Source organism: Perca flavescens, chromosome 1, assembly GCF_004354835.1.
Source record: "Perca flavescens isolate YP-PL-M2 chromosome 1, PFLA_1.0, whole genome shotgun sequence".
NCBI classification, from domain to species: Eukaryota; Metazoa; Chordata; class Actinopteri; order Perciformes; family Percidae; genus Perca; species Perca flavescens.
In genome coordinates this window covers 29,350,772-29,378,369 of record NC_041331.1, presented here as the reverse complement: position 1 = coordinate 29,378,369, position 27,598 = coordinate 29,350,772, and the positions used below count along the sequence as shown (strand labels likewise).

General features: G+C 39.4%; 1 protein-coding gene across 1 annotated transcript in view; it reads left to right on the top strand.

The window, feature by feature from the left end:
- The window catches only part of kif26ba (kinesin family member 26Ba), an 87,507-nt gene that overhangs the window by 30,643 nt on the left and 29,266 nt on the right, over window positions 1-27,598 (top strand). Inside the window, 2 exon segments of the mRNA XM_028574472.1 lie at window positions 7,596-7,759; window positions 14,134-14,341. Coding sequence (XP_028430273.1) covers window positions 7,596-7,759; window positions 14,134-14,341 — 372 coding nt within the window.

Below are 27,598 nucleotides of genomic sequence, written 5' to 3'. Positions count from 1 at the left end.
GTGTGTGCGTGCATTTCTGTGCTCTGTATTGGAGGTAGTATCCAATCCATGCGTTGGATGGTGTAAAATGGTAGTGAGTATGAGTGTTTGCGCTGTGACTTTGACAGTAATGGTGTTTCAGCAGGAAAGGAGAAACAGAGTGCGATAATAAATCACCTCGTTTAGACTCACCCCTGGGAGAGAAAGAGAAATAGGAGGAGCTAAGCAGAGAGATTATCAAAAAATGGGATCAGAAAGTAGAAAGCAGGAAATTTAAGAGAATTTGAAAGCTAAAGAGATGTGGTCAGAGAGGATGAAGAGAATGTTACAGAGATGGGTTTAGAATAAGAGAGAATAAGAATAAGACACATTTTATTATGGAGACATCAGTGTTTATGGACACATTGCTGAGGGGATATTGTTGATTTACTGCTGCTTTACTGTAGCCTAGAAATCCAGACGCACCTAGCGGCAGCAAATGTAATTTGCAGCCAGGGGGTATAGCAACTCTCTGTTGGCTTGCGAGCTGGAAAAAACAAACTCTGGCCGGGCCAATCACATCGTGTATACAGTTGGTGGGCGGGCTTATGGCTGCTGCGGCTGCTGGCAAACAGCGGTCTTTCGAATTGGCTTTGGCTGCGACTCTGGAAGACTTGGAGTTAAGCTTTTTGAAAGACAGAGAATTTATCACCTCGGATTGAGCCCTGCCAATGGTGAGTTCCCAGACCCAACTTGATGTGGGTCTGGCTTGTCAGGCTAGCTTTACTGCTGTACAGCACAAAACATCAAACAAGGATTGCTGTTCATGTTTTAGCATCAGTGGAGCTTTTGGAAGTTCTCATAATGGCAGATGAGAAATCTCTTCCAACAAGTTCATGCCCTTCAGCAAAGCGGAAGAGAAAACAAACACAAGTGGAACAACAGCACGGGACAATGAGTACGGTTTAAGTTGAAAATCTGCACCCAGAATCAGTGGGCTTTATGGGAAATGTGGTGTTGCTCTACAAGAATATTACCAACAGCAACAATGGTATGGTCTTATATGATTTATTCCCTTTTTTTTTTTAAGACTTTTTTTTTTGTATTTTTAGGCCTTTATTGGCATAGTAGCTGAAGAAATGAAAGGGGAAAGAGAGAGGGGGGAAATGAAATGCAACAAAGGGCCGCAGGTCGAAGTCAAACCTGGGCCCGCTGCATTGAAGAGTAAACCTCTACATGTGGGTGGCCACTCTACCAACTGAGCTATCCGGGCACCTGACTTATTCACTTTTAATAATAAAAATCCCCATTAAAGTCCCGTTCAGAGGTAGCACAACAACAGACAGAGAGGAGAGCTGATAGAAGGGAGTGTAGCTGACATTAAAATCTTGCTGGGTCAGCAATCTAGGAGGTGACAACCTCCACATTTTATATTTATTAGGACTTTTCTTTTTGGTCCCACAAGAAGTGTAGGACAAATGGAAAATGCTGAATCAGTAAGAACAAGGAAGACGGATTATAACGGACTAGGTGTGAATCATCCAAGTAACATACTGGGATGAGTGAGCCGATGAAGGCCACACACATTTTTTTAAAGGATTTGAAATCCTTTCATGTTAAAATCTTGATTAACACATATATTTTATAAGGCAAAACTCCAACCTAACACTAAACTTGCCACATTTCAGACTGGCTTTCACATACATGTCAAGGTTCAAGGGTTCAAGGTAATACTCATTCTCTCCATATACAATACAAATACAGTACAGTGCAAGTTGTATTAAACACATCATAATGGACTAGAGATGTGAATGGCACATCAGTGGATATGAAAATTGGTAAAAGTCAGTTTGCATTTTAAGAAGTTCTCCATTAGAACTGATTTACGATCCAGCTGGTTGACAAATGTTGTATTCCTGAGTCAAGTAACTGACCAAGATGCTGGTGAGCATAAATCAAAGGTTCAAGCATTAAAACCACTGGGTGATGTCAGACAGCAGTGTTCTCAATGATGTATAGGTCTTTAATTTGCTCAAAGAAACAACACAGAGCCTATATGTCCTTTTGCAACACACTGAACTGTGTCACATTTGCCATTACTGTAGCTTTGTACTGACAGAAACGGTTCAATAAATAAAAAGCAAGTCCATATCAACTGCTTATTTACTTTTTTGGGCTCTTATAGTGGTGATTGTGTGTGTGTGTGTGTGTGTGTCACACTCCTTCTCTGGCATGAGAAAACAAATCTAACATTGTCTCTTTGCCCTAGCTGTGTCCTTCAAGCAGCTAATAGAAAACCGGTTTATACAGTATCGTGTGTTTACTGTGTTTCAGTTTGTTGTGTTTTTATATCACACACACACACACACACACTCACAAACTGTCTTATTTTGTACAAAATAAAAGCTAAACATCCACATCCAAACACTGCCAGACTTAGCTGAATACCTTCAGGGTAACTTAGGACAGCAGTGGTGGCCTAAAGGTTAGAGAAGCTTGTGACTGGAAGGACGCCAGTGAGTCTTTGAGAGAGCAGTGCACATGCTGAATTGCCAACAGAGAGGACAGCATTGAGATCTGACATATAGTTTTGTGTTGCTGCATAACGGCATTAAATAAAAGCATGATAAGTGCATTTAGCTTACAGCCTTTGGAAAATTAATGTTTATTTTGTTGTATAACTTCAATCATAAGAGTGTCAGAAAGTATGTCTTATTACATCTGCTATTCCATAAAGTTATTTGCACTGAAAAGTGAATGTAAATAAAGCTACATTTCTTCTTAAAAGTTTGTATTTTGGCATACATTATGTAGCCTTGAGGCCTTCTCTGATTTGATTATACAACATGCTGTACATATGTTGAAGCATTACTTGTTCAATCACCCTGCGCTGCGTCACCTATGCTCTCTCTCTCTCTCTCTCTCTCTCTCTCTCTCTCTCTCTTTATATCTATCATTTCCTCCCACTCTTTCATTTCTTTCTTGCCTCCACTCTCCCAACAATTCATTTCCCTGTGTGTTTTGTCTACTTTTTTCTTACTTGTTTTCTTTTCCTTCCCTCTCTGTCTCACGAACTTTCTCTGTTTCTAATATAAAATATAAACACCCTGTTCCATTTGCTCACTTACTACTTTTGTGTGTGTTTCTGCCCCAATTTTGTACCCCACTTTCATCCTGAAAGGGCAGGCTCTCTCTCTTCCTCCACTCTACTGCAGTAAGCATTTAGATTGTTTTACAGATTGTATTCCCCTGATGAAAGCAGGCAGGACCACATGAACACACACAGGCACACCATTTCTCTTCTCATTCTCCTCCTACAAGCATGAAATTTAAGGCACAAATGTTATATTGGTTGCCTGTAGCATGTGGTTGGAAAAGGATGGAAAAATAAAATAAATGTAAGAGTGACAGATGAGGAAGGTGAATGCTGGGGAAATGGCGTTTGTGTTGTAATGGAGATGAATGAGCCAGCTTTTACCTTTTTCTAACAGCTGAGAGGCAGAGAGAGAGAGAGAGAGGGGGGGATGGGTTTGGGAAAGTGCTGTAGTGTAAAGAAAGAGTAGGGATGAGAGAGTCAAAGTGTTTTTTATTTCTTATTCTGTCCTTTTAGGAAAATCTGATATTCATCAGAGTCCCTCATTGACAGGTACCATCTCAGGACCAGGTGTTCTATAAAAACATGGTCAGAGGCTGGGTTTTCATGGTTTTGCCGCATGATTTTCACACATTTGGCTGTTGTATGTATTTGTTCGAAGGATTTGTATATGCAACGGGAAGATGTTTGTTGAATAAGTGAATTTGTGGTGTCTTGTAATCCCATGTGGGATGGGCCAAGATGTTTGGCATGACACAGAAATAAAATATAACTAACTAACTAACTAACTAACTAACTGTATTATCTTCAGCACTCTCTCTGTCCTGCTATTATCTAAATCCTTGTCTCTCCTGCTGCAATGACCTAATATCCCCATAGGAATCATTAAAGTCTCATCCAGTGTAATTCAATCTAATTTATGGTAAAACATTTAGAGAGAGAGAGAGCATCTAGCCAGTATGTCCTGTGGGGAATTCTGAATGGAACAAGTGTAACAACCTCATAACAACCAACAGGAACAACAAAAAACATAATTTATTTCAACTACATTACCCAAGATGCCATCCATGTCAAAGCATTAGCCAGGTGACCGTGCAGGAATTATCATGCTGTTCATTTATTTTCTGTTCGCTGTAGTTCAGATGCAGACCTAATTTGTCAGCTCTCTTACAATAGCTAGTTTAATGCATGAAGCATAATAACCCATCAGCACACCACTGTTTCTGACACAAGCATAGCAAGATGAAATGAATGAGCATATGGTTGTTGCACTTTTTTGGTGACAATGGGAGGTACAGAGTAAAACATAGAATCTGTCCAGTCCGTGCAGTCTATATTGCTGACAGCCACATATTATTTAACCACCTTTACTCCAGTTTCCAGCCCACATTATAATAACCCTATGTGGGGACATTTTTCTCACACTGTGCTGGTAGTTTTCCTCTTCCCATTAATCAGGATAAACAAGTAACAAGCACAAATACACAGGTATTCCATGTAGCTTACTAAACCTTTGTTCCATACATTCATGACTCCTTTAATAATTCAGGGGTATCAAGCTAAGCCTGAGCATTTGAAATGCATGTAGGTGCAAAGGGAGAATGGTATATAAAGTATAAAGGCATCTAATTTACAACAGGTAATTTATCAAGGCAGTGGGCTGCGTGCTTGGACCCCAGGAGCCCTCAGCAGTAAATATACGCACAGTGTAGTTGATTTACACACACGTACACACAGGGGCAGAGAAGTGCAGACACATGCACACACAAGGACATGCACAGACATGCTCACAATAGACATACATGCTCGCAGATTTACTCTCACACAAGCTGTAGTTCCTTTATTGGAGCGTGGGATAATGATTTAGGAGCTCTGCTGTCTGGCTGCTGGCAGCACATAAAGAACTATGATCAATAATCCATATATGTTTCACACACATGCCTATACATACACATCAACATGCACACACATCTGTGCACAAAGTGACAAACTAATGCAAAACGCACTTGCATACAAAGCAGTTTAATGTGTCACATAAATGCCTATGTGTGTGTGCCTGCAGCATTTTATGAATCTGGACCAAAGACCCACACACACACACACACACACACACACACACACACACACACACACACACACACACACACACACACACACACACACACACACACACACACACACACACACACACACACACACACACACACACACAACTAAACTTTAAATCTCTCCCTTTGTTCATATTGACAAGAGGGAGAGATGAAGAGATTTGGGACAACAAACTATGAAATGTGTTTTTTTTTTATATGTGTTTGCTCCAAGGATGCATATGAATTTAACAGATACCTAGATACATATACATGTACATAGATAGGGGCCATCCAGTGGCCTAGTGGTTAAGGCACATACCACATAATCGCAACATTCAACTCCGCCAAGGGACCTTATGTCATAACCGTCTTTCTTTCTCCACATTTCCTTTCTATATCTATACTAGCAGCTGTGTAATAAAGGCAAATGCCAAAAACCTAGCTATATAGATGCATGCATACAAAGTTGTTGTGTATATACCATACACATGATTAAAACAGTTACTCACACAGGCACAGCAAATTTTATTTCTTTACACTGTTATGAGTTCAAAGTTCTCTCTATTCGTCCTCCCTGTCCTTCTTCCCTGCATACTATCTAATAAAGGACAAATGCCCTGAAGGATGATCCAATAATAAAGGACAAATGTGAAAAGCTTAAGATGGCAGATCAAAGGGACAGAGAGAATGAAATTCAATAGGTTAGAAGTGATTATAAAAAACAAGTGGAGAGAGGAAGAGAAGAGAAGCAAGGGTGAAAGTGACAACCCAGTCTCATGATTCTTTTTGCCAGTCGGGCTGCAGCAGAGAAGCTGTATACAGCTTTGCTATTATTGGTATTTTTAGCCCTATAACCACTGTTTTTATCAACATTTATTCACGAGATCTTATCATGGTTTATATGTATTTCTTTTAATGTTTTTATTTTGGTCTTATTACCAGAGAAGCTGGATTGCTTTGTTGTTATTTTCAAAACTATAACACTACATCTATCAACATTAATTTAGATGTTATCATGGTATTCATTTCTTTATTTTAATAATATTATTTCAGTCTTATTACCGGTGAAATATTACAGTATGCTGCAAGACAAACTGCTGTAAATAATAAAAACATTTTTTTAAAGATTATTTTTTTGGGGCCTTTCCCTCCATTTCAAAGTGGATAGACATGAAAGGGGGAGAGAGATGGGGGACGACACGCAGCAAAGGGCAGCAGGTCGGACTCGCCGCTGCAGGACTCAGCCAACATGGGGCGAACGCTTCCATTGGGTGAGCAATAGGCCGCCCCGTAAATAATAACATTAAAAGAAATACATATAAACAATGATAAGATCTCGTGAATAAATGTTGATTAAAACAGGGGTTAGAGGTTTAAAAATACCAATAATAGCAAAGCTGTATACAGCTTCTCTGCTGCAGCCCAACTGGCAGAAAGAATCGTGCTGTGATCACGAAAGATGCTTCCCATTGAAATAAATTAGTTTAAAAAACGTGCTGGCCATCACGAAAAAACAAGATAAACATGTCCGTGTACATGAATCAATACATTAAATTATGTGAACATTTCACGAACTGAGACTGGGTTGAAAGAGAAGGAGGAGGCGAGGAGGTTAAACGAGTGAATGAAGGCAGGAGGGTGCTGTTGTTTGTTTGTTTGTTTGTTTGTTTGTTTCTGCTATGTGGGACCCAGACAACATTCTGCTGTGGGTTCACTGTAAACACCAGAGAGCTTATCTGCTGTCTGTCTGCCAAGGAAAACACACACACACACACACACACACACACACACACACACACACACACACACACACACACACACACACACACACACACACACACACACACACACACACACACACACACACACACACACTTAGACACAACAAACACAAACCCATACACACTTGAAATGAAAATAAAATATCTTAGCATAAGTGAACTATGCCATGTTGAGGATAGGGGTTTAAATATCAAATGATAAAGGAAGTATTTGACAGTGCCCTTTGAAGTCTTTTGAAATATATTGAATTAGTTTAATTTAAGTATTGCTGAATGCCAAAAATGCATCAGAATACACAAATGAATGGGCATGAATTATTCCTAAACAGGAAACAAAAGGGGAGTGGAAAACCAGACTCCAGTCTCTCATCTGACCATCTGGAAAAGTCAAGGGCAGAGATATATGTGTGTGTGTGTGTGTGTGTGTGTGTGTGTGTGTGTGTGTGTAATGTTGTTTGTCATGAAGGACATAGATACAGTCAACATGATCAAAGTCATCAGGAGAAAATCACATGTCTGTGTGGGAGAGAGAAAGAAGAGGAGGGGTGAGAAGGATAGAGGTTGACTCTTTCTTTTTCTTAGTGATACAACAAAACACAGACGCACACAGAAAACATATCACTTATTGCAACCTCAGGAGTAAATATTTTGAATCTCTCTGTCTCTCATCAGATCTCCCAGATGATCTCCGAGGACTCCAGAGAAGGTTTGACTGAGGCTGCCCTGAACCGCTACAACACACACTCTCCTTCACACACAAGCTCTCCTTCTCACACTCCAGCTGTAACCACGACGGCTCCGACCACCACCTCTGCTGCCGCCTCCTTCTTTGCCAGGTAAGCTGCATTCATATAAGAGCAACACATTCAGTACTCGCTATACACATCTGGAGCATGTCATCCTGTGGATGCAGGTGGATCACCTGACTTCCTGTTGTATCTAATCCATCCACACAGCACCAGCATGCTTGTCTTTTAACTGAAAGACTTTCTAATATTAATGGTCAGGAGATATGCTAATAAGCATCCTTATTTTGGCTTTCAGAATTAATTAAAGCCATTGAATCAAACAACACTGATACGAACATTATATTTTTAAGATTTAGCAGCATTATGGGAACTAGAAGTATCAGTATTACAGATAATGTTAATTTCAGTAAAAGCCAACGTGTAAGGTGTACCTTACTAGCCCCTTTGTGCCGGATTAATCCTTGGGTTTAGTTCATCCTGACATCCTGTCCAGACATGCCCACATTCTGACTGTTATGCTGATGTCTCTCAAGTTGTCTGATCAGAAAGAATGGCCATACAAACAGCAACTACATTGTAAGATGTTGTAAGATGAAGGTAGTGGAAAAATGAAATACTACTATATATTGTGCATAAGCGTACTTACTTATCTTTTGGTGTGTTTATTTATGAAACAACTATCCAGTCAGCAATCGTTGATGAGCCGTGTAATCAAATCTGGAGAAATGCAGAGCGACACAACATAAATAAGACACGGGTAATCTGGGTAAATTATTGATGAATATACATGGCAATTTTAAAATGAATGAGGAAATTATTCATGGGTTACACAAGACTATGAGTGTGTCACAGTGGCTGAAGTATTGCTGAGACGTCGTGTTTAATGAGCTGCTTTAAATCACGTTTTAAATGATACCGCTGGTTTTTCCTTCTCACTTTCACACAAACGCTCTCATCTCCTCTCCTCTCCTCTCCTCTCCTCTCCTGGTGTGGTCTCAAAATCAGCACATAATTCAGTGTGTGTTGGTCTGTGTGTTATTTGAGTGATATGCTTAAGTGTGGTAGACATAGTGCTGTCTGACTTTCAAAGCACCAGTGACCAGGCGCAACTCGTAAATTATATGGGCACAAACACATGTGCACACACGCTTACTTTAGCTTTCTTTCTATGACCCCTGAACTGTCAGGTAACAAAGCATTAACCTTCTAAGTGAAAGAACAGGGTTTGTTTAATGATGCAGTGTCTGTGGATATGTGTGTGTGAGAGTGTGTGTGTCTAACTGTCAGTCTTTCTCTATAGATCCTTAATGATGTGATATGTAATTTCCTTTTGAAATCAGAGTGTCAGTGTGTTTGTTTGTTTGCTTTTCAAAACTTCCCATACACGCACAATTTGTCTGCAATTTGCCTGTCATTTGTGTATGCAAAGGATTTCAGTTTACTTTAATTGGCAAATGGCAACTATGCACACTCTGCCACCTTTTTTTTTACCCTAGTAACGTGTGTATGTGTCCGTATTTGTCTGTGTTTATGGTCGATTGATGCAGTCATGCAGCGCTGGTAAATCCCATGGCTGTCTTGGTCTTCACTCTCAGACGTGAACTGCATACAGACATTCTTATTACGCACACACACGCACATGTACACGGACACACACACACACACACACACACACACACACACACACACACACACACACACACACACTCACTCACTCACTCACGCACACACACACTCTTGCTCACTGTCTGGCTCACTGTCTGTGCAGCAAAATCCCTGTGTCCACCACATCTCCTCTCAGCTGATCCCTTTCTACCTCCACATCCTCCTCTTTCCATCCCTTGTCTCGTCTTCATGTAATTGCCTTCCTTTTTGCTCTCTACTTTCTTCTACTCCTCTCCTGCTTCACTTTTGTTCCTCTCCTCTCCACTCTTTTTGCAACAATTTCTCTGTCTCCACACTGACCTTTTCTTTACCTCTGCTAATGTGCACAAGAGTAATATCGTTCATTAGTACCGATCTGTCTGTGAATATGTCACACTCATACGGTAGTGCTCCATCTTCCCTGTGCTGCAGTGGCCCTCTGGGGACTCTGGGCTAGAGGATAGAGACATGCTGTACATGCCTAGGCGTATGTGTGTGTGTGTGTGTGTGTGTGTGTGTGTGTGTGTGTGTGTGTGTGTGTGTGTGTGTGTTCTCTCCCACACTGGGGGAAGGGAGTTTCTATCAGTGAAGGACTTTTTTATTGCATGCTAGGATTGGATCTTTGGGGATTTGGCTGTGTGTGTGTGTGTGTGTGTGTGTGTGTGTGTGTGTGTGTGTGTGTGTGTGTGTGTGTGTGTGTGTGTTTGTTGCTGGACCAGAGTAAATGAATAGGTCCCAAGTGAATTAGGAAGGCATGGTTATTTTGGATGGAGGATGGCTTTGAGACGGGGCAATGCTGTCTCTTTCTCTGCCTCTGTTTACCTCTTGCTGCCTCTTTTCAAAGACGTATTGCCTCAAATGATAATTGGCCACCAATTAAGCAACACTTACAATGGTTGTGGATGATTGATGATTTGAACATCAACTGTCTGATCACATCAGAACCATATGTGTTGTTTTTTTTTGCTCAGGTGTCATTTAACAGTAATTAAAAGTGGTTGTCTTTTATTTTGACATTGAAGAAGAAGTCTATTTGCTCTTTGAGTGGTTTTGCTGTTTTTAATATTAGAGGTACTGGGAGGGGCAGCAAGAGAGAGTGAATTTAACTATTCTATCCGTTCAATATGTTTAACTCTTAAAAGTACCTCCAGCTCAAAAACATTAGATTCTGAAATTATTTTGTTTTGTTACGAATTGTTAAACATATCTGACAAAGGGTGTAGGGCATGCTGCTGTAATGAAACACAAATTTCACATGGTTCAGATATATTATAGTAACCCGCTCAGTTATCTACAGTAGCACAGACCAACATGTGATATGAATGTTAGAGTGCACATGAGACAGAGGTATCATGTGGCCATCTTAACTCCATTTTTTAACACAGTTTAGTGCTCAGGCTTACAGCATGTAAGGTGGTGTCTTAATAGGGAGCAGGTCACATGTCCATAGATAGTATAGTGTCAGGAAAGCCACTGGCTGACCCCTCACAATGTCACACACACACACACACACACACACACACACACACACACACACACACACACACACTCTTTCTCTACCTATATCTGCCTCCACTGACGGCCTGTTAATAGAATGTAATTAGCTACTGAGCCAACAACACTGCCCAGAGACACCAGTCATAAATCAGCTGTGTGTGTGTGTGTGTGTGTGTGTGTTTCAAGTGAGTGTTTGTATGTGTCAAGTGAAAGTCTTTGTAGTTGTGTGGAAGGAAGAGGAAAACAAAGCAACAGCATGTTAGTAGCTGGACTATTTGTTAGTGATGGCTTTGAAATGAAGCTTTGTGAACCATTTTCTCTTTTTTCTGAGCCCACTAGATGGGGCTCTCTCTTCAACAAAGGGCTGAAAACACACTGAATTGCCATTCCTTTAACTTTTTTTCTTTGAACAGAAAGCGCCATCTAGTGAGCTCAGAAAATAAAGACAATGGTTCACGAAGATTCATTTGGCCATCACTACTATTCGTGACCTGTGCTGCTTCTTAACAAGACAGAGACACATGAAGGGACTGAGGGGCAGAGAGGCAAGGATGGATGAAGGGATCAATACATGTAAGGAAGGCTGATAGGATGGTGAGATGGATGGGTGGATATATAGGCACAGAAAAAGGCAAAGGATGAAAGGACCAAAATAATGAGGGGGAGAGGAACAAAATAGAGTAAAAGATAAGGGGATGATTGTCGAGTGAGAGGGATTTAAAATTTAAAGAATAGGAGGGAAGTGAAGGATAGAGTAGAGTGGCGGAATGAATAAATGTAATGGAGGAAGGGAAGGGGCAAATAAAAGGATGGGGGTGACAGAGGAAGAGCTAATGGATAGAGAGATGGAGTAGATGGATGGAAAACAAGTGCCCTTCACTTTAGGGTTAGATTTGGAATAGATCCACTTGGCCAAATCCCAGTCCACTTGTCATTAAACGCTACCAATTAGGTGGCGTGTGTGTGTGTGTGTGTGTGTGTGTGTGTGTGTGTGTGTGTGTACCATGCTTGAATTGTGCCATAGATTAAACCAGTCAGGGTGAGAGGGTAATAGTACATATACACACATATGAATAGACGCACATGAAATGAAATTGATGTGGCTGGTGGATTTGAAGGATGTATTATAAAAACAATTGCACAAAAAAAGCTAATACATGTTTTGCCCTGGGAGCAAGTGCATTAATCCATCAAAGTCATGTCTCATCTTACAAGCATCAGCACTGCAGCAGTCACAGCAGCCTGTTGTGCTTTCTATTGTTACGTAGAAATCAAATGTAGATTTTAATTCAAGCACATCTTTCTTAAAGAAGATTCTCTTGAGCTTTTTCATAGTGAAAATGAAGCCACAATTTGTAATACCATTAAGATACAGTTTTTTAATAATCTACTGCACATGCATCTTCATGCTCCATGGAAGGTTTTTTAGCATTGAAGTGCAATACAATAAGAAAACCCCTAATTGCTTTTGATCACATTTGCTGCAATATGTGTGGAAGCGTAGCTTGCACACAATGAAAAACCAATTAGTGGTCTTTTTGTGGAGCTTTGTTTCATACTGCAGGTTATATGTACTCACACACACACATCCATAGTCACAAACACACACATACACATACAGATTCACACACAAATCTCCTGGGAGAGCTAGTCAAATGGTGAAACGCTTCGTCGTTCTCCGGATCAATGAATCCACATCTCTCTTCTCTCCCTCCCTTCTATCTCTCTCACTATCTTTCTATCTCTCTCTCGCTCTCATTTCTGTAACCTGCTGCAGTTAATTGAAAGCCAATGGTGTGAGAATACAGCTCTTTGACAGAGAGTGCGTCAGGGCGCAAGGTCTTCTCTCTCTCTCTCTCTCTCTCTCTCTCTCTCTCTCTCTCTCTCTCTCTCTCTCTCTCTCATGCTCTCACTCTTTCTCTTCCTCTTTTTATAATCATAGAAATATATGTGATGATAGATTAAAGCAGAACAGAGCAGGAATCCCTGCCAGAGCAGTTTTAGAGGTCTTTTATTTCATCATATCGTTAATACTGCTGCTGTGTGTAACTCAGTTTGTCAGCCCATCTGCTTGTTTGAATTGTGGCTTCATAAATTGCAGAAAAGGAATTACATCGACACATTCAAATAGTTTTTTACTAATAACAATAAATCACGTTAGATGAATTACTGCCTGCAGATTTACTGCCCCTGGGTTTCCTTATGATCACTCTCACTTAACCCATTATTGTCTTTCTGCACAGCCATGGTCAGTGTGTATTATACTGATGCTTTTATCAAATGAAAAGCATGTATTATTAACTATACATCTATACACCTTATTATCTATATATGATTAACTACTCAGCCTATACAAGGCCTTTATGCACAGGACCTGTTGCCTTTTTTAACAGAGAGATTAATGGTCACACACATGGACCCGGTAGTTGTAATTCCACTGTATGGCTGCTATGTCAAATTGGCGCACTTTCTGAGGTTCTGGTTAATACTGATGCATTAATGTATAAGTAGCATTTCACTGTTGTAGCTTTTCGAGGTGGAGCTAGGTTTAATTACTTTATATACAGTTAGCTATAGTCCAGTGGTTTCCAACCTACAGGTGGGCCCCACCAAAGTGTCACAAGACTGTATTTTATAAACCCATATTTGTTTTGTTGGAAATTCTTCAATTTAAAAGTAACTAAGACAGTTAGACAGTAAAGATGATGTGAAGTGCCGTGGTGCTGAGAGAGTCAGACAGGAAGAACCTTCTGCGTTGAAGAAATGAGAGAGCGAGGAGAGGAGAAAGAGGTGAGATTTAGAAGTTAAGAAGTTGATGTTGAATAGAGAGAGAGCAAACAAGGAGAACATGAGTGCAGAATAAATGGAGTATATATATATATATATATATATATATATATATATATATATATATATATATATATATATATATATATATATATATATCTGTGTGCTCCCTTTGCGCTGAATGCTGCAGGGAATTGAGCAGCAAGAAAGCAAATTAACCACTCCCCATCCAGATGTTGCTACATATGTAAACAGCAGCGTGTGTGTGTGTGTGTGTGTAATCAAGCTCTATTCTGCAATTAGCATATTTGCCATGGTTGTACTGTGGCAAACTATAAGGATGTAATTATAGACCCATGTGTGCATGCACATGTGCCACTATCCTTCCTCATCGCCTTATGTTTCTCCATTTAAACTATTTAGTGTTTACGATATTGTTTTTACAGTATTTAAGTGTGGTATATAGTTTTGATGATGATGATTGATGGAATGGCTTCACTCCTTTTCTCTTTCTCTCTGCTTTCCTCTCTCAGAGCTGCACAAAAGTTAAACTTAGCATCCAAGAAGAAGAAGCAGAAGACCGCTGCAGTCACGGCCCCAGTGACATCATCATCACCTTCATGTGACCCCCCTCTGTTCCCCACCAATTTTAGCTCCGCCCTGTTGATGGCCCCTCCCCCGGCTCCACCCTGCCTCCTCCGTGCAGCCAACAAAATCAAAGATACCCCTGGGCTCGGAAAGGTAATGGAAAAATACTACCTTAATGTCTACCTTAACATATCATTAGTATTTTTTTTTTATTTATGCAGATAAGCATTTAAGACTGTCCAAAATACAGTTATGCCTTACTTTTTCAGAAAGTGGAGTATGTATGTGCTGGTTTGTTCATAATGACGAATTAATATTCATTCACTTTTATCTCTATCTTTTGTAGTTGGCGTAATTTAGTTTGTTTCATGTTGAGTTTGTTGTAAGTTGACTGAGAGTTGTGTGTTTAATGTTTGAGACTAGCTGTTGGCATGGATGTTGGATGCCTGAATTGTTGTTGTTTTTCGACTGGCTAGAAGTTACTCAGACAAATCACTTGTGACACAGTTTCAACTGTTCAGCAAGCGTCTTGTCTCAGTTAAAAAGTTTGTTATGATAGATCATAATTTTAGCACATGCCTCAAGACGTAGGCCTACCTGTGTCATAGCACCTTAATTCAAAAAAAGGTTTTTTTTATGTTGTCAATTTTCTTGAGTATGGAGGCACTGGTGCTATGACAAAAAAAGTGTTGATATTAATTATTAATTTTATTTAAAAAATATCTATAAGCAGCACACGTTTTAATGACAGCATTTGGTGATTTGGTTTTATGCATTGGAAAGTTAAAAAATATTGAACTGTAATATTTTATCATTACCTTGGCCAGTTTATCTAAATGTACTGGTGTGTATGTGTGTGTGTGTGTGTGTGTGTGTGTGTTACCCCTATACCATATCGGAATGCAGCCTAATGGTTACCACGGTAACACATCTCAGGCTGACAAAAGTCATCTGTCACCGTTGCCAACGGTTGATGAAACGTGTGTGTGTGTTGTGGATGTGGGGGGGTTTCATGCTTCTCAAATGTGTGCAATATTGATCGTCCATGTAATGAGTTTTTAGTGCCCCCTCCTCCACAGTTTGAGTGAGGGGCTCACTGATACTGTGTGTGTGTGTGTGTGTGTGTGTGTGTGTGTGTGTGTGTGTGTCCTCACTGCTAGAAAAAGAATGACTATGGAGGACAAAATCAAACAGACATCAAACAGCCATGTCCAAAGGGACCCCACACATGTCCTCCTGTTTTTATGTCCACATACAGTAGGTGTGAGTATGAAACTGGGTGTGCATATTGTCTGTGAGCTCTTGTCTGTCTACCTGTCTCTATGTAGTTGCATGCATGTGTGACGACATTGGACAGTCAATAGTGAAGATGTAGACAGAAACAAGGGGAGAGAGAGGGGCGTGACATGCAACAAAAGCTTGAAACAACCAGGGAGTTGCAGTTATGTGGCATGTGCGGTTACCATTCGGCCACTGGGGTGTCCTGGGACATTTACTCAAGTAATGTGTAAAAGTATGATTTTGTATTTCCACTTTCTGCTACTTTATTCTTCTACCCACTAGAAGTCAGAGGCAAATATCATACGTTTTACTCCACTAAATGTATTTGATTATTTAGTTACATGTTACTTTCCAGATTTTGATTAAGAATATAAAATATAATCAACAAATATATTATATTATTATATTCATGAGACTTTATTACCAGGGGGAAATTCACAAGCTACTCAGCAGTATATTAAGTAATATATTAAAATATATACATTAAAAATACATTGAAATTAGCCCCACTTTTACCAGCTGCATGAAGTTACCTTTTGTTCTAAATTCCACACAGTCACAATGTTGTGGTTTATGTCTGACTCATGATCTTTGCTACTTGTTTCGCATATTTTCTGTCATTATCCCCTGCTCCTATCAAGTAAAACATATTTCAGATAATATTCAAAATAAGTTATTTCCAATTGATTTGCAGTAAAATCTTTCTGTAAAGCTGCAAAGATAAAGCAGTCATGGTAGAAATGTTTCACATGAGAAGCATTTTCTATTTCTAGTCTAGAAATCCCTCAATCATATAGCTGATAGATATTTTATCTTTCTTTTTGTGCAACTGATTATTATATGTGTTGTGTTTTTTCATGTGTCCCTCCTTTGAGTCTTTATCCCCATTTCTCTCCATATGGAGGTGACAGATGTCCTCTCAGTTGTCAGGGAGACGGATTCACACTCACATATTTACAAGCGCACTCACACACACAGCAGCCAAATTATACTGACATTATACAGCCCTACACTAAAACACTATATACAGTATACATTATGGACCACATACACACAAACTGTCTTCACCGTCTGTCTATCTCTCTTTCTGCCTTCTTTTTCATCCCACCATGATCTTCTGTGATCTCGTGATAGCAGTGATTAGCTTGTCTAGCTGGGCGTGCTGTGTACAAATGCCTGCTGCTACTACTGTTTAATTACAACTGTCAGACACACGCCTTTCCTTGGACATCTCACAGTAATCCTTCTGGTGTAATCTATGTTATGGTGGACTTTGGATTAAGGTGTCCAGTCGTTATAGCTACATACCGACAACTTGTTTTTAGGGATTTAGTTACCTTTGGACAGAGCCAGGCTAGCGGTTTCACCTTGATTCCAATCTTTGTGCTAAGCTAACTAACCGTCTCGTGGCTTTAACTTCTTGATTTTCTGAATGCCACCTTTTTTTAAATTCCCTGTTTAACCAGTTTTATGGACATGTTTGATGATACGCCATCATTGCTGTGGTCTGGAAAGAAATGGGGAATAAAAGAAGGACAGGACATGGTACCAAGGCAGGAAAATATTCTGCTATGTGGAAAATAACAGGGCTCTCCTGTGAAATCAGTTGAAGCTTGCCAAGACTTAATCAAAACACACACACACACACACACACACACACACACACACACACACACACACACACACACACACACACACACACACACACATAAACATATGGGAAGAAAATGGCTGTGGTGACATTTCTCCAGTAAAATGTCACCTGCAGTGGGGGTCGGCTCCTTGCTGAAATGGCATTTGCACACATTCATACATGCACATAGGCTTGCATGCTCACAAATTCATAGGCTTATAGTGTACAATGAAAGATGTCAGGAATGGCAAAGTCCCTGGTGGAAGTGTGTACGATACATCCTGCAGAATACATGGGCTTGTCTCGAGTCTGATGGGGCGTTAGTGTTGTCCCCGATGTTAATATGGCAGAAAACAGATTGAGACATCAGATTTAAAGCCAGGGGAAATCAACCTGCACAGGATATACTGCTGTGTGCTGTGTGTGTGTGTGTGTGTGTGTGTGTGTGTGTGTGTGTGTGTGTGTGTGTGTGTGTGTGTGTGTGTGTGTGTGTGTGTGTGTGTGTGTGTGTGTGTGTTACAAAGAGAGAGTTTAGCCTTAGTTCCATCTAAGGATGTCAAATTAAATAGAATCCTTCAGTGGACGTCTCTGGCTGGCGTCTGTATCTCAAACTCCCTCTGTGTACGGTGCTTCTCTACATTTTGTTGGTAAGCTCCGTTTCACTTTAATCAAATCAGCCAGCTGGGATCCTTCCATTCAGAACCCTGACTGCTGTGGGAGATTTATATCAGTTGAGGAAATTATGTGTATGTATTATCACGTAGAAAATCAACTGCAGAGTTACACAGAAATGCAGCAGAGACTTTTAAGCTGTCACTAGAAAACTAAAGATATGAAAAATACTGAGGATGTCATGGAGTGAATAAAACCAATCTTCATCTGTAATTAAGACAGGCATCTTATTTTATGATTGCTTTCTATGCATCTTTATCAGTTATGGGCTTTGTCAAAGTTCCCAATCCAAACAGTGAGTGTCATTCAGCAGCAGTTTAGATAGACTAATGCGTGTATGACTGCTAAATTATGGAGTTATAATCATTTCAGACTGAATCTTAATCTCAAATCCATTATCTCAACAACTGCCTGATTTATTATCATGACATTTGGTACAGACATTCATGTTCCCCTCAGGATTATTTGTAGTAACTTTAGTAATTCTCTTATTACATCTAGCGCTATCATCAGGTCAAATTTGTCCAGTACTTTGGTTTATGACCTAATACCTGCAAAACGAACGACACAGGCTTAGTGCTAATTAGCAAATATTAGCATGCTAACACGTTAAACTAAGATGGTAAGCATGGTCAATATTACGGGTTACACAGCTTGTTAATATTGTCGTTATCCTACTGTAAACTTTTGCACATTCCTTGCTAATAAATCTTTGCCAATTCTGCACAACAATGGTACACCTTCCAATTTTAAGACAGTTATAGTCCATATTTGGTATTTTGTACATATTTTGGTTATAGTATCTAGTATTTTAATAGTGTCTAATATTCTGTATTTATGTTCTTGACTGTTGCGGTACTTTGCTTTATTTTTTATTTCCTTTTAATATGTTTATTGTATGCACCAGACACCAAGGCAAGGGCATGTTGGCATGCTGACGTCAGCATTTAGTTCAAAGCTCAGAGCTGAGTACAGCCTCACAGAGTCTTATTCCTGGCTGGATCACAAATACATGAGCCATGTCACAGTTGCCCCGGGGCTTACATATTCTTCTTTAAGTTGTCTGCTGCACTTCACCCACAGTTCTGTCTAATATCTGATCTACAAGAGATTACAGAGCTTGAGCAGATTCACCAGAGTCACTTCAAGTGGCAATTGTAAGGTCCCATTCTGTCAAACATTTTTTGCTCAAACAGCTTTTTCTGTGAAAGGAACAAAGTCCATGAACTTTCTACCTCATGACTTCAAATTTGCTGCAAACTTCACCACTTCTAAGAGAGCTACCAAATCCTGTAATTTAGCAACAATCCTGTAGGTATGTCTAGTTTTTAAATGTAATGTTTTTAACGTGTGCATTATTGTATCTTGCTGTATCAAATATATTTTATTTTTACCCTCACTGTTCTGATCTCTTAGTTTCATAAAAGCCTGTTGCAAACTAGCATCCGCTATAAACACTTCTTGCATTGAATAGTTTTCAGTTTTGTCTATGCATACTGTATCTGTCCCTATCAAATAAATACATAAACACAGTTAAATATCTAAAGAGGGATGAGAAATATTGTCAAAATATTATAAAAGCTAATAGAGCTCTCTCTTCTCTTGTCTCCTCTTCTCTCCTTTGCAACCATCTTCACTTCATCTCTCTTTTTTAGTGAATGGATCTTATCTTTTTCCTTACCATCCCTTTATCCCCACCCTCTTCGCTCTTCTCCATATCTGAATGACAATGAAGGGCTGTGGGAGTTTTTCCCCCCGCCTCTTTCATCTCTGCAGCCAACACACACATGCACACTTACAGATTGCGACTTGACCTTGGGGGGAAATTGTACCATGACAGCTAATCAATTTTTAATAGCAGCTACGATCCCTCTCAGGCCACAAGCTGTGTGTGTCTGTGTCATGAGTGAGCATGTGCAAGTGCATTTTCCACGGGCATTTGTGTGTCTTCATGCTATCTCTGTGTCTGTGTGTCTAGTATCTAAATGAGTGAGTGAGTCTGTTATGGGAATCCAGTAGCCACTTTGTTCCACCTTGTAGCTGAAATATTAATGCTGTCAGTATTAGTCAATAGGACTGGAGCATGCATGCATGGCTGTCAAACACACACACACACAAGCCATTTTCATTTAAAAAAAAGGCCCAGTAATTTTTCTAAATAAGTGGGGCACTGTAGGTTTAGCAAATGTTACTTAAACAGAAGTAAAAAATCCTTGAATTGGTGCGAATAATTATGTATTTATCAAGAAGAATGCATTTGGGATTGACTCAAAATATACTACAGTGCCCATGTTCTTCATAACAAAAGAACACCTCATTCAGTGCAAGCGTGTGGCTTATATACTGTATTTTTAATCATGTTTGGACAACAATAGATGGCTGTTACAGAGAAATAAGCTTTATCAGGCTTTGGTCTTTTTATGGAATTAATAGTCTATCTCGACGCCGTTTATTTACGGGATAGTTCCAATGCCGCCGGATATCCCGCTGGATATCCCTCCCTTTCCGCTGTCTTTGAGTTAACTTTAAAACCCAGTTGCATCGAGCAACATTAACCGGAACCTCTGAGCAACGTTACAGGCTGAAAATGGCAAGTTTGTAAGAACAATTTGGATCGTGCAACCAGGCAGGCCTGCTTGGTTTATTCAGGGAATGACTGTAAAGATTTACAAAAAAATATGTTTACGGCATATACTTTCTAACTGGGATGTTTTGGGACCTTTTGGTGGGGATTTGCTATGGACAAAATACACACGGCGATATACTGGTAAGAGCATATTACGTTTAACCATGTATCCAGCTAATTTAACGAGCTCACGTTACTGTATTGTGTGAACAGTTAACTTCATTTAATATTTTATGTGGTGTTTTTTTTTTTTTGCGGGGTGCAAATGTTCCACCTAAACAAGTTCCTTTCCAAGACCATTTTGCAGAGCCACACTCGCTACTTATTCTCCTATCCAGGAATGTTCCTCCGCAGTGCTGTGGAGATAGGTCTGGCTTTGCGAGACTGAGGAATTAACAATAATGTCAGCAGCCTCATCCTCTCATGTTATACACTGAGTGAGGGCGTAGAAAATGTCAGTCACTTGAAACAAAATATGCAAGTGACATTCCGAAGACATGTTATTCAAAATTACCTTGCTTTGTTTTTTCACCATTTCTGGTATAAAAGAGGTCTTTTAGGTTATATAATGTAGTGGCTCATCGTTGTTGAACTACACACAAATTTAGACCTCAGAGTTGTAAGATCCCTGCAGTACTTCCAACTGACAATACTGTGAGCTGAGCTGGAATGAATACATTTGGTAATATTAGAATTGATCTGAAGCCTAAACTTGCTATTCCCATATGATGTTTGAATCTATCTCTCTGTACATGTGTTTACAGGAATGTGTGTTTCTGCAGTCTTTGGGAACCAATTAGAGCTCAGTTTCAGTCTCTTATTGATTTTCCAGCCAATAATAATGAAGCACTGCTGTGAGGGACTATCGGACAATCTTCTCCCAGCTCAGGCTTGTTTGTTGCTGTTTAGCTGAATTCCTTTACTTAAATTAACTCAAAGACTTCATTGTGTCTGAGTGTGGTGTATAAAGTGGAGGAACAGGAAGCTGTCTATCCAAGAGAGTGTACAGTATTAGGGGTCAGATTTTCACAAGAAAAGAAAAAAAAACATGACTCCTTGCCTCAACATCTGTCATAGCATGTACCCTTTAGCATGGAAATGAACCCCCAAGCTGTTCCAGGTATGATCAGCGGACCTGTATGTCAGACACAGTGGTCGTTTAAAAGATACACAGCCTACACTTTTGTATGTTGAACATAGTAATCATACATGCTTAGACACACAGCAGAACACATATATCAATTATTCTGCAAATCAACTGGAAGAGAAAGATTCACACAGAGACTTGTTTTTTTTCTATAGGTCTTCGTTTCTGCAGCTCACCACCACCTTGCATCAGTATTCGCGGCAGCATGAAGTGTGAGAGAAGAGAAGAAAGTATAGAACGGATAATAGGAAAAGGCTGTGATTTGTCTTGTCATTTGTTCTGAAGGGAAGGGAGAGAGGCAAGACAGGGCGAGGAGGGAGATGAGACAAAGAGAGGATGGAGGGAGCAGTGGAAATGGAGTGGGTGGGCTGTGCTATCGAGCATTGCAATGTTTCTCAAACATAAAGAGAGAATGACGAAAGGAAAGTTGTATAGGTGTTGTGGAAGTGGGAGGCAGAGCGAGCAGAGGGCAGAGAGAACGAGAGGGATGAAGGTATCAGCGATTAGCAGAGGTGGACACACTGTTAGTGTTGTGTTAATATCTGGAGAGCTATAGTGACCTATTTCTCTTGCTAGTTACCTTCATCTCTCTTTTCTGAAATAAACACCACTAACTTTTTCTCTCTCTTCCTATGTTCTTTATTATAGAAGAACAAAAAGTCCATTAGCTTTGTGTTCTCCCTGCATGTTTGTCATAGTATTGATGTATTGATTCACCAGTGGGATTTTTTGTTGCTGGAGACCAAAGGCAATTTTCATAGCCAGACCAAGAAATGCCATCTCCTAAGAGGTGGCATAATTGTGCTGATGCATCGGTTTGAAAACACACACACACACACACACACACACACACACACACACACACACACACACACACACACACACACACACACACACCTATTACCTTTCACACTCTTTAGACATGAGGAGGAAATGGGCTCTCAGAGGGGGAAGTCTTTATGAGTTACGCCTGGTAAAGCGTGCAACGCTAAAATCCTTCCCCCCAGGCTCTTACTGAAGGGCTCTTTTATTGGGGTCAGGAGAGGGAGTAGCACTTAATCTATGTGTGAGTGTGTGTGGTGTGTTTGAGAGATGGAGAGAGAGAGAGAGAGAAAGAGAGAGAAAGAGAGTTTGTGTATGAAGTTCTATGGACCTCTTGAACTGACATTAAGCCTTAGTCTCCTAGGTTTTCCAGGTTACCAAGGTTACATATTTACTGTATTTGGGTGGCATCTCAGTTTATCTCACACCCTCATCTATGGACACACTTTTAATTTTACACACGTACAATTACCTTCATCTGAGAAAGATTTTAACACAAACACTCACTGACTAAATTTACTGAACCAACTCTCCTAAACGGCCTATGGACATTTGATGATGCAACCAAAGGAAAGCCTGTTAATGTGCTGTATTGTGTGTGTGTGTGTGTGTGTGTGTGACACTGAGAAATGTGCATATAAACAGCAACATAGTAAGAGCTCTTAGAATGTTATTTGCCTTTGTGCTTTTTTACAGGGCAGTATATTAGTTACCACTAGGCTTTTATGCTTTCATTTTTTATATACAACACTAATGACTTTAAGTGAGTGTGTTCAGTATAACATGACCTTGTTCTGGTTGCCTTGGTCTCTTTGCTCCTGGACCATTAAATAATTTATAGCTAATACTGTGTACCAAATTTTCTCTTTTGTAGAAAAGTACTGTTATTGATGTTATCTAGCAGCCCAGTAATGCGGTGGAGGTTAATTAATTAATATTGCAAGCTCAAACATGAATATACTATGCTGTACATTTGCTGTCATTTGACAGACATAAATGAAAAAGAAATACTTAAATATTCTTTCTTGTCACTGACTTGTGTTCATTGTTTTACCTATTTTTATTTATGATCACATCACTGTTCACAGCTAATGGGTCTGTAAATGAATGTATGGCTTAACTCACTAACAGTCTTCCTTTTATTCTGTGAATGCTCTATCTCAGAGTGCAGTGGGGTTTGGAGTGTTTTGGGATTACTGTGTGATTCGTAACCCCATGGTGGTGTTTAACAGGAAGCGCAGTCAGTGTAGAATCACACTTCAGACGAGGATTCATCTGTGCTAACAAGCACAAACAGATAAAAGATATCTCTCTCTTCCCTCGTAGGAGCCACATAAACACAGTGCACCTCTCAGCCCACATGGTAAAATAAGATCAGAAATACATCTAATATCTTTTTTATTTTATTTGTCATAGTACACTATTAGGTAATGTCAAGTTAGCAGACATTGAGTAAAATAACAATATAATATAACAGAGTATCCTGTGTATTCTCAATCTATGATAAATGTCAGGACTTTGACCGCTGCAGAGATACAGTACTTGAATACTATTACACTATTATTCCTCCATCCTTTGATTTTCTATGCCACACTTATCCTTTTCGGGGTCTAGAGGTCTAGAGTCTGTCCCATCCTTCACTGACAGGTACACACAGATACTGAATCCTCATTCATTGTTTGGATCTTTTGTGTGATCCATACATTGGTGTTCTTTTGGGGATTGAGGGCCTAACTGAACCTGCAATGCCTCCCAAAATTAGGCAGTCTAGTCTCACAGAGGCCAAAACTAATGATGCATTCATTCAGTTTCTGTCACCTCACAACATCAAGAATGGAAGGATGGGAAATTGCATATCTTCTGCCTGTCAGCCTGTGTATTGTATACTGTCAGCTGTTTTTCTGTTTTAGGACATTTTAGCTTTTTGCATCTGTCATACCTTAAACTGTCTTGTCCAAAACAATCTATGTATTTTTTGCCGTCAGCATTCAGAGCTGTAGCCAATTTGGCCTGAACTTCCACAGATTTTTTTTTTTTTTACAGTCTGGTCAAACTCTTTAGAATCTTTGTCTTTACAATCCTTATTTTTTTTTTTTTTACTTTGCAGAACCACATTTGCTTTCACGGTTTGCATTGTTATATTTATTTCCTAGTGCAAGATTCAACATTTGAAAGACTGACAGTAATGAAACACGCACATGTGTTGTTTTCTTAAAGCATTCTATTGTTGATGTTAGAAAAAAGCAGTGTTGGGAGAGTTACTTGAAAACAGTAGTCAATTACTCATTACACGTTACTCATTAAGAAAGTAATCACATTAGTTTAAGTAGTTACAGTCAGTGTTGGGAGTAAAGCGTTACAAAAGTAACGCAATTACAGTAATGTATTCCTTTTTGCTGTAACGCAGTAATATAACGCATTACTAATTAAATTTCGGTAATATTATTACCTGTTACAATTTCAGTAACGCGAGTTACAACACATTTTAACGCAACATTTTTTAAGAATTTCCCAACACCGCGAAGCATCTGTTCACAGGGAAAAAAAGCCGTGAGTATTATTTCATAACATCTGTGTTCCAACAGGTGACGGTAGGCCTACGTCAGCGCGGACAGCAGTGTGTCCGAGCCGTTGACAGATTTAAACATGTCGGGAATTTATGTTTAGGCTTGCTTACACGTAAATCATTGCAGTTTATCAGCCGTGGAGAGTAACTCTGTAGTGGAATGGCTTGGCGACCAAAAACGCTTGTCCTCTACTGTGACCATTTACTGTTCAATATGTTTCTGTCATGAACGGTAATAATTATTACAGTTGCAGTTTTACAAACAAGAAAGTGAGCAACTTAGCTTGACGGACATGTTGCATCCATAGACAGTATTTGTTGCATCAACAACATGCATAACAGTTGCATCTCAGTAAGCTAGCAAGAGTACACAAGGTACACAACCGACAACTTCCGTGTAGGCTACTTCAAAATAAAAGCACTTCCTGTGACGGTTCGCAGTAAAACTAAATTACTGTTAAACAAATAAGGTTGTGGACTTTTTCACATATCAGCTGTAAATCAAGTACTGTAAATAATGTAAATAGTGAGTTTTAATCACACTATAATTGACAATTTCCTTTAGACTGTTTTAAACTAAACATGAATTTCTTATTCAAGTGCTTTAAACAAACATTTTACAACAATGCCGTAGTCTACTTCAATACAACTGTAAGGTACTTTTAATTGAGTATTTTCATTTTCTCCTACTTGCCTATTGTACATTTTACTTATCTATATATCTATATCTTTTATAGCTTTAGTTACTTTGCATATTCATATTAATTATACAAAATATTATGAATAATCTGTGATGTATTAAAGTGGATAAAGATGAGACCTTGTTGATCCAGTGGTGAAATTCTCAAGCTAGCTGCCAAGTCAAACTTCCGCTGTTATTTTGGTGAAAGTAACTCAAAAGTAATGCAAAAGTAGTGTAACGCATTGCAATTCAGAGACAGTAATATTGTAATATAACTAATTACTCTCAAATGATTTTGGAAGTAACTTGCCCAACACTGGTTACAATACATTACTTGTTAATTAGCTCTGCTATGTCAAATGTGCCCTTAACCCAAAACCATCCACTCCCACACATCACATCTTTTGTATTTAGAAAGAATTTGAAGGATTTATGCATTACTAAGTAATGCATTACTACCAACCACTGGAAGGGTGACAGAAAGCAAAAAAATCTAGACCACCATCACTAAAGTATAATTCTTAAAGGTAATCAGATTTAGATAATTTATCACTATCCCCACACATGTCAGAATCCATCCAATGTCACAGTGTAAATATCAAATATATTTGATGATCAGTCTCTGAGACAGTTGGTGTGGTTAAGACCGAATCCATAAAGCTCTCATTGCATCTGACACTCTGCACCAGTCATCTGCTTTAACCATGCCTCTCTCCCAATTGTCAGAAGGGAAAATCTGGGGTAAATCTTCTGGATAATCATATAGCATTTAGCAGGAAGAAAGATTTTGTGACAAACGGAAAGAATAAGGCAGACAGTCTGAACAGAGAGTGATATAGACAGTGATGGATCAAAAGAGTAAAAGAGACAAAGACTAATTCACCCAGATGAGCCAAAAGGAGGAGCAAGAGAGCAATAATAGACTGGTAGTTCAAACTTTAAAACATCTTAAACTAACAGCGAAAATGTTGTTTATGTGGTAAGATGTTCTGGAACTCACTCAGATTTGATGACGCAGCATTTTTGCTTGCTCTGATATCAAAGAAAACAACAGTAGCTGTCAGACGGTAAATTGTGTCTGCTAACAGTTTATGACAGGAGTGGCAGTAAGAGCAGAAGAGAAAGCTAAAATAGGATTCCTACATTCCAGGCTTTGATATGTGGCAGTGAGCTGAAGGTAGACAGGAAGGCTGAGGAGAGAAAAGGGAAGGGATTAGGATAGAGGGAAAAGAGATAAGGAAAGAGTGACATGTAAAGGAGGGGAAGGTAGAAGGAGCACTTAGGGCGAATAAGGTGATGTGAGCGCATATTCACGAAAGTCTTAAAAAACTAAACAGCTAAATGTTGTGACTCTTTGGGAGTCTTTTGTCTCCGCTAAGGCACAGATGAGTTTTAATGCCTTTAAACTACAAACCCTCAGAATGAACAAATCTGTTCAAAGTTGTTGGGTAGGTTTCCTCAGAAAAAAGCCTGAAAGTGTAAGTGGGTAAGATTAAGCAGTGATGCCAATATGGCTGAAAATATTAATAGATGAGTTATATATATATATATATATATATATATATATATATATATATCATATATTAGGGGTGGAATGGTACACTTAAGTCACGGTTTGGTTCATACCTCGGGTTCAGACATCACGGTTCGGTACGAGTTCGGTACAATGGAGGGAAAAGCAAAACAAAAATGCAGATGTCTCAGGCTGTACCACCTAGTGTCATATAGTCTCTCCCCTGAGCTAGCTGCAACAGCCTGAAGTGTGTAAAGTAAGATGTAAACAGTAAACAATAAGTACCCCACATCATCTCCAGACTCCATCTGTTACTTGTAAACAAAATAAGACAATCAGCTATAAAACTGAAAATACAGCATCTCTTATTTATGAAAGTGCAAATTACATAGAATAATATTGTTATTATTCTATTTCTAAAGAAATTCTACCAACGCTGCCACAACCTCCTGTAGCTTCTCAGCTCGG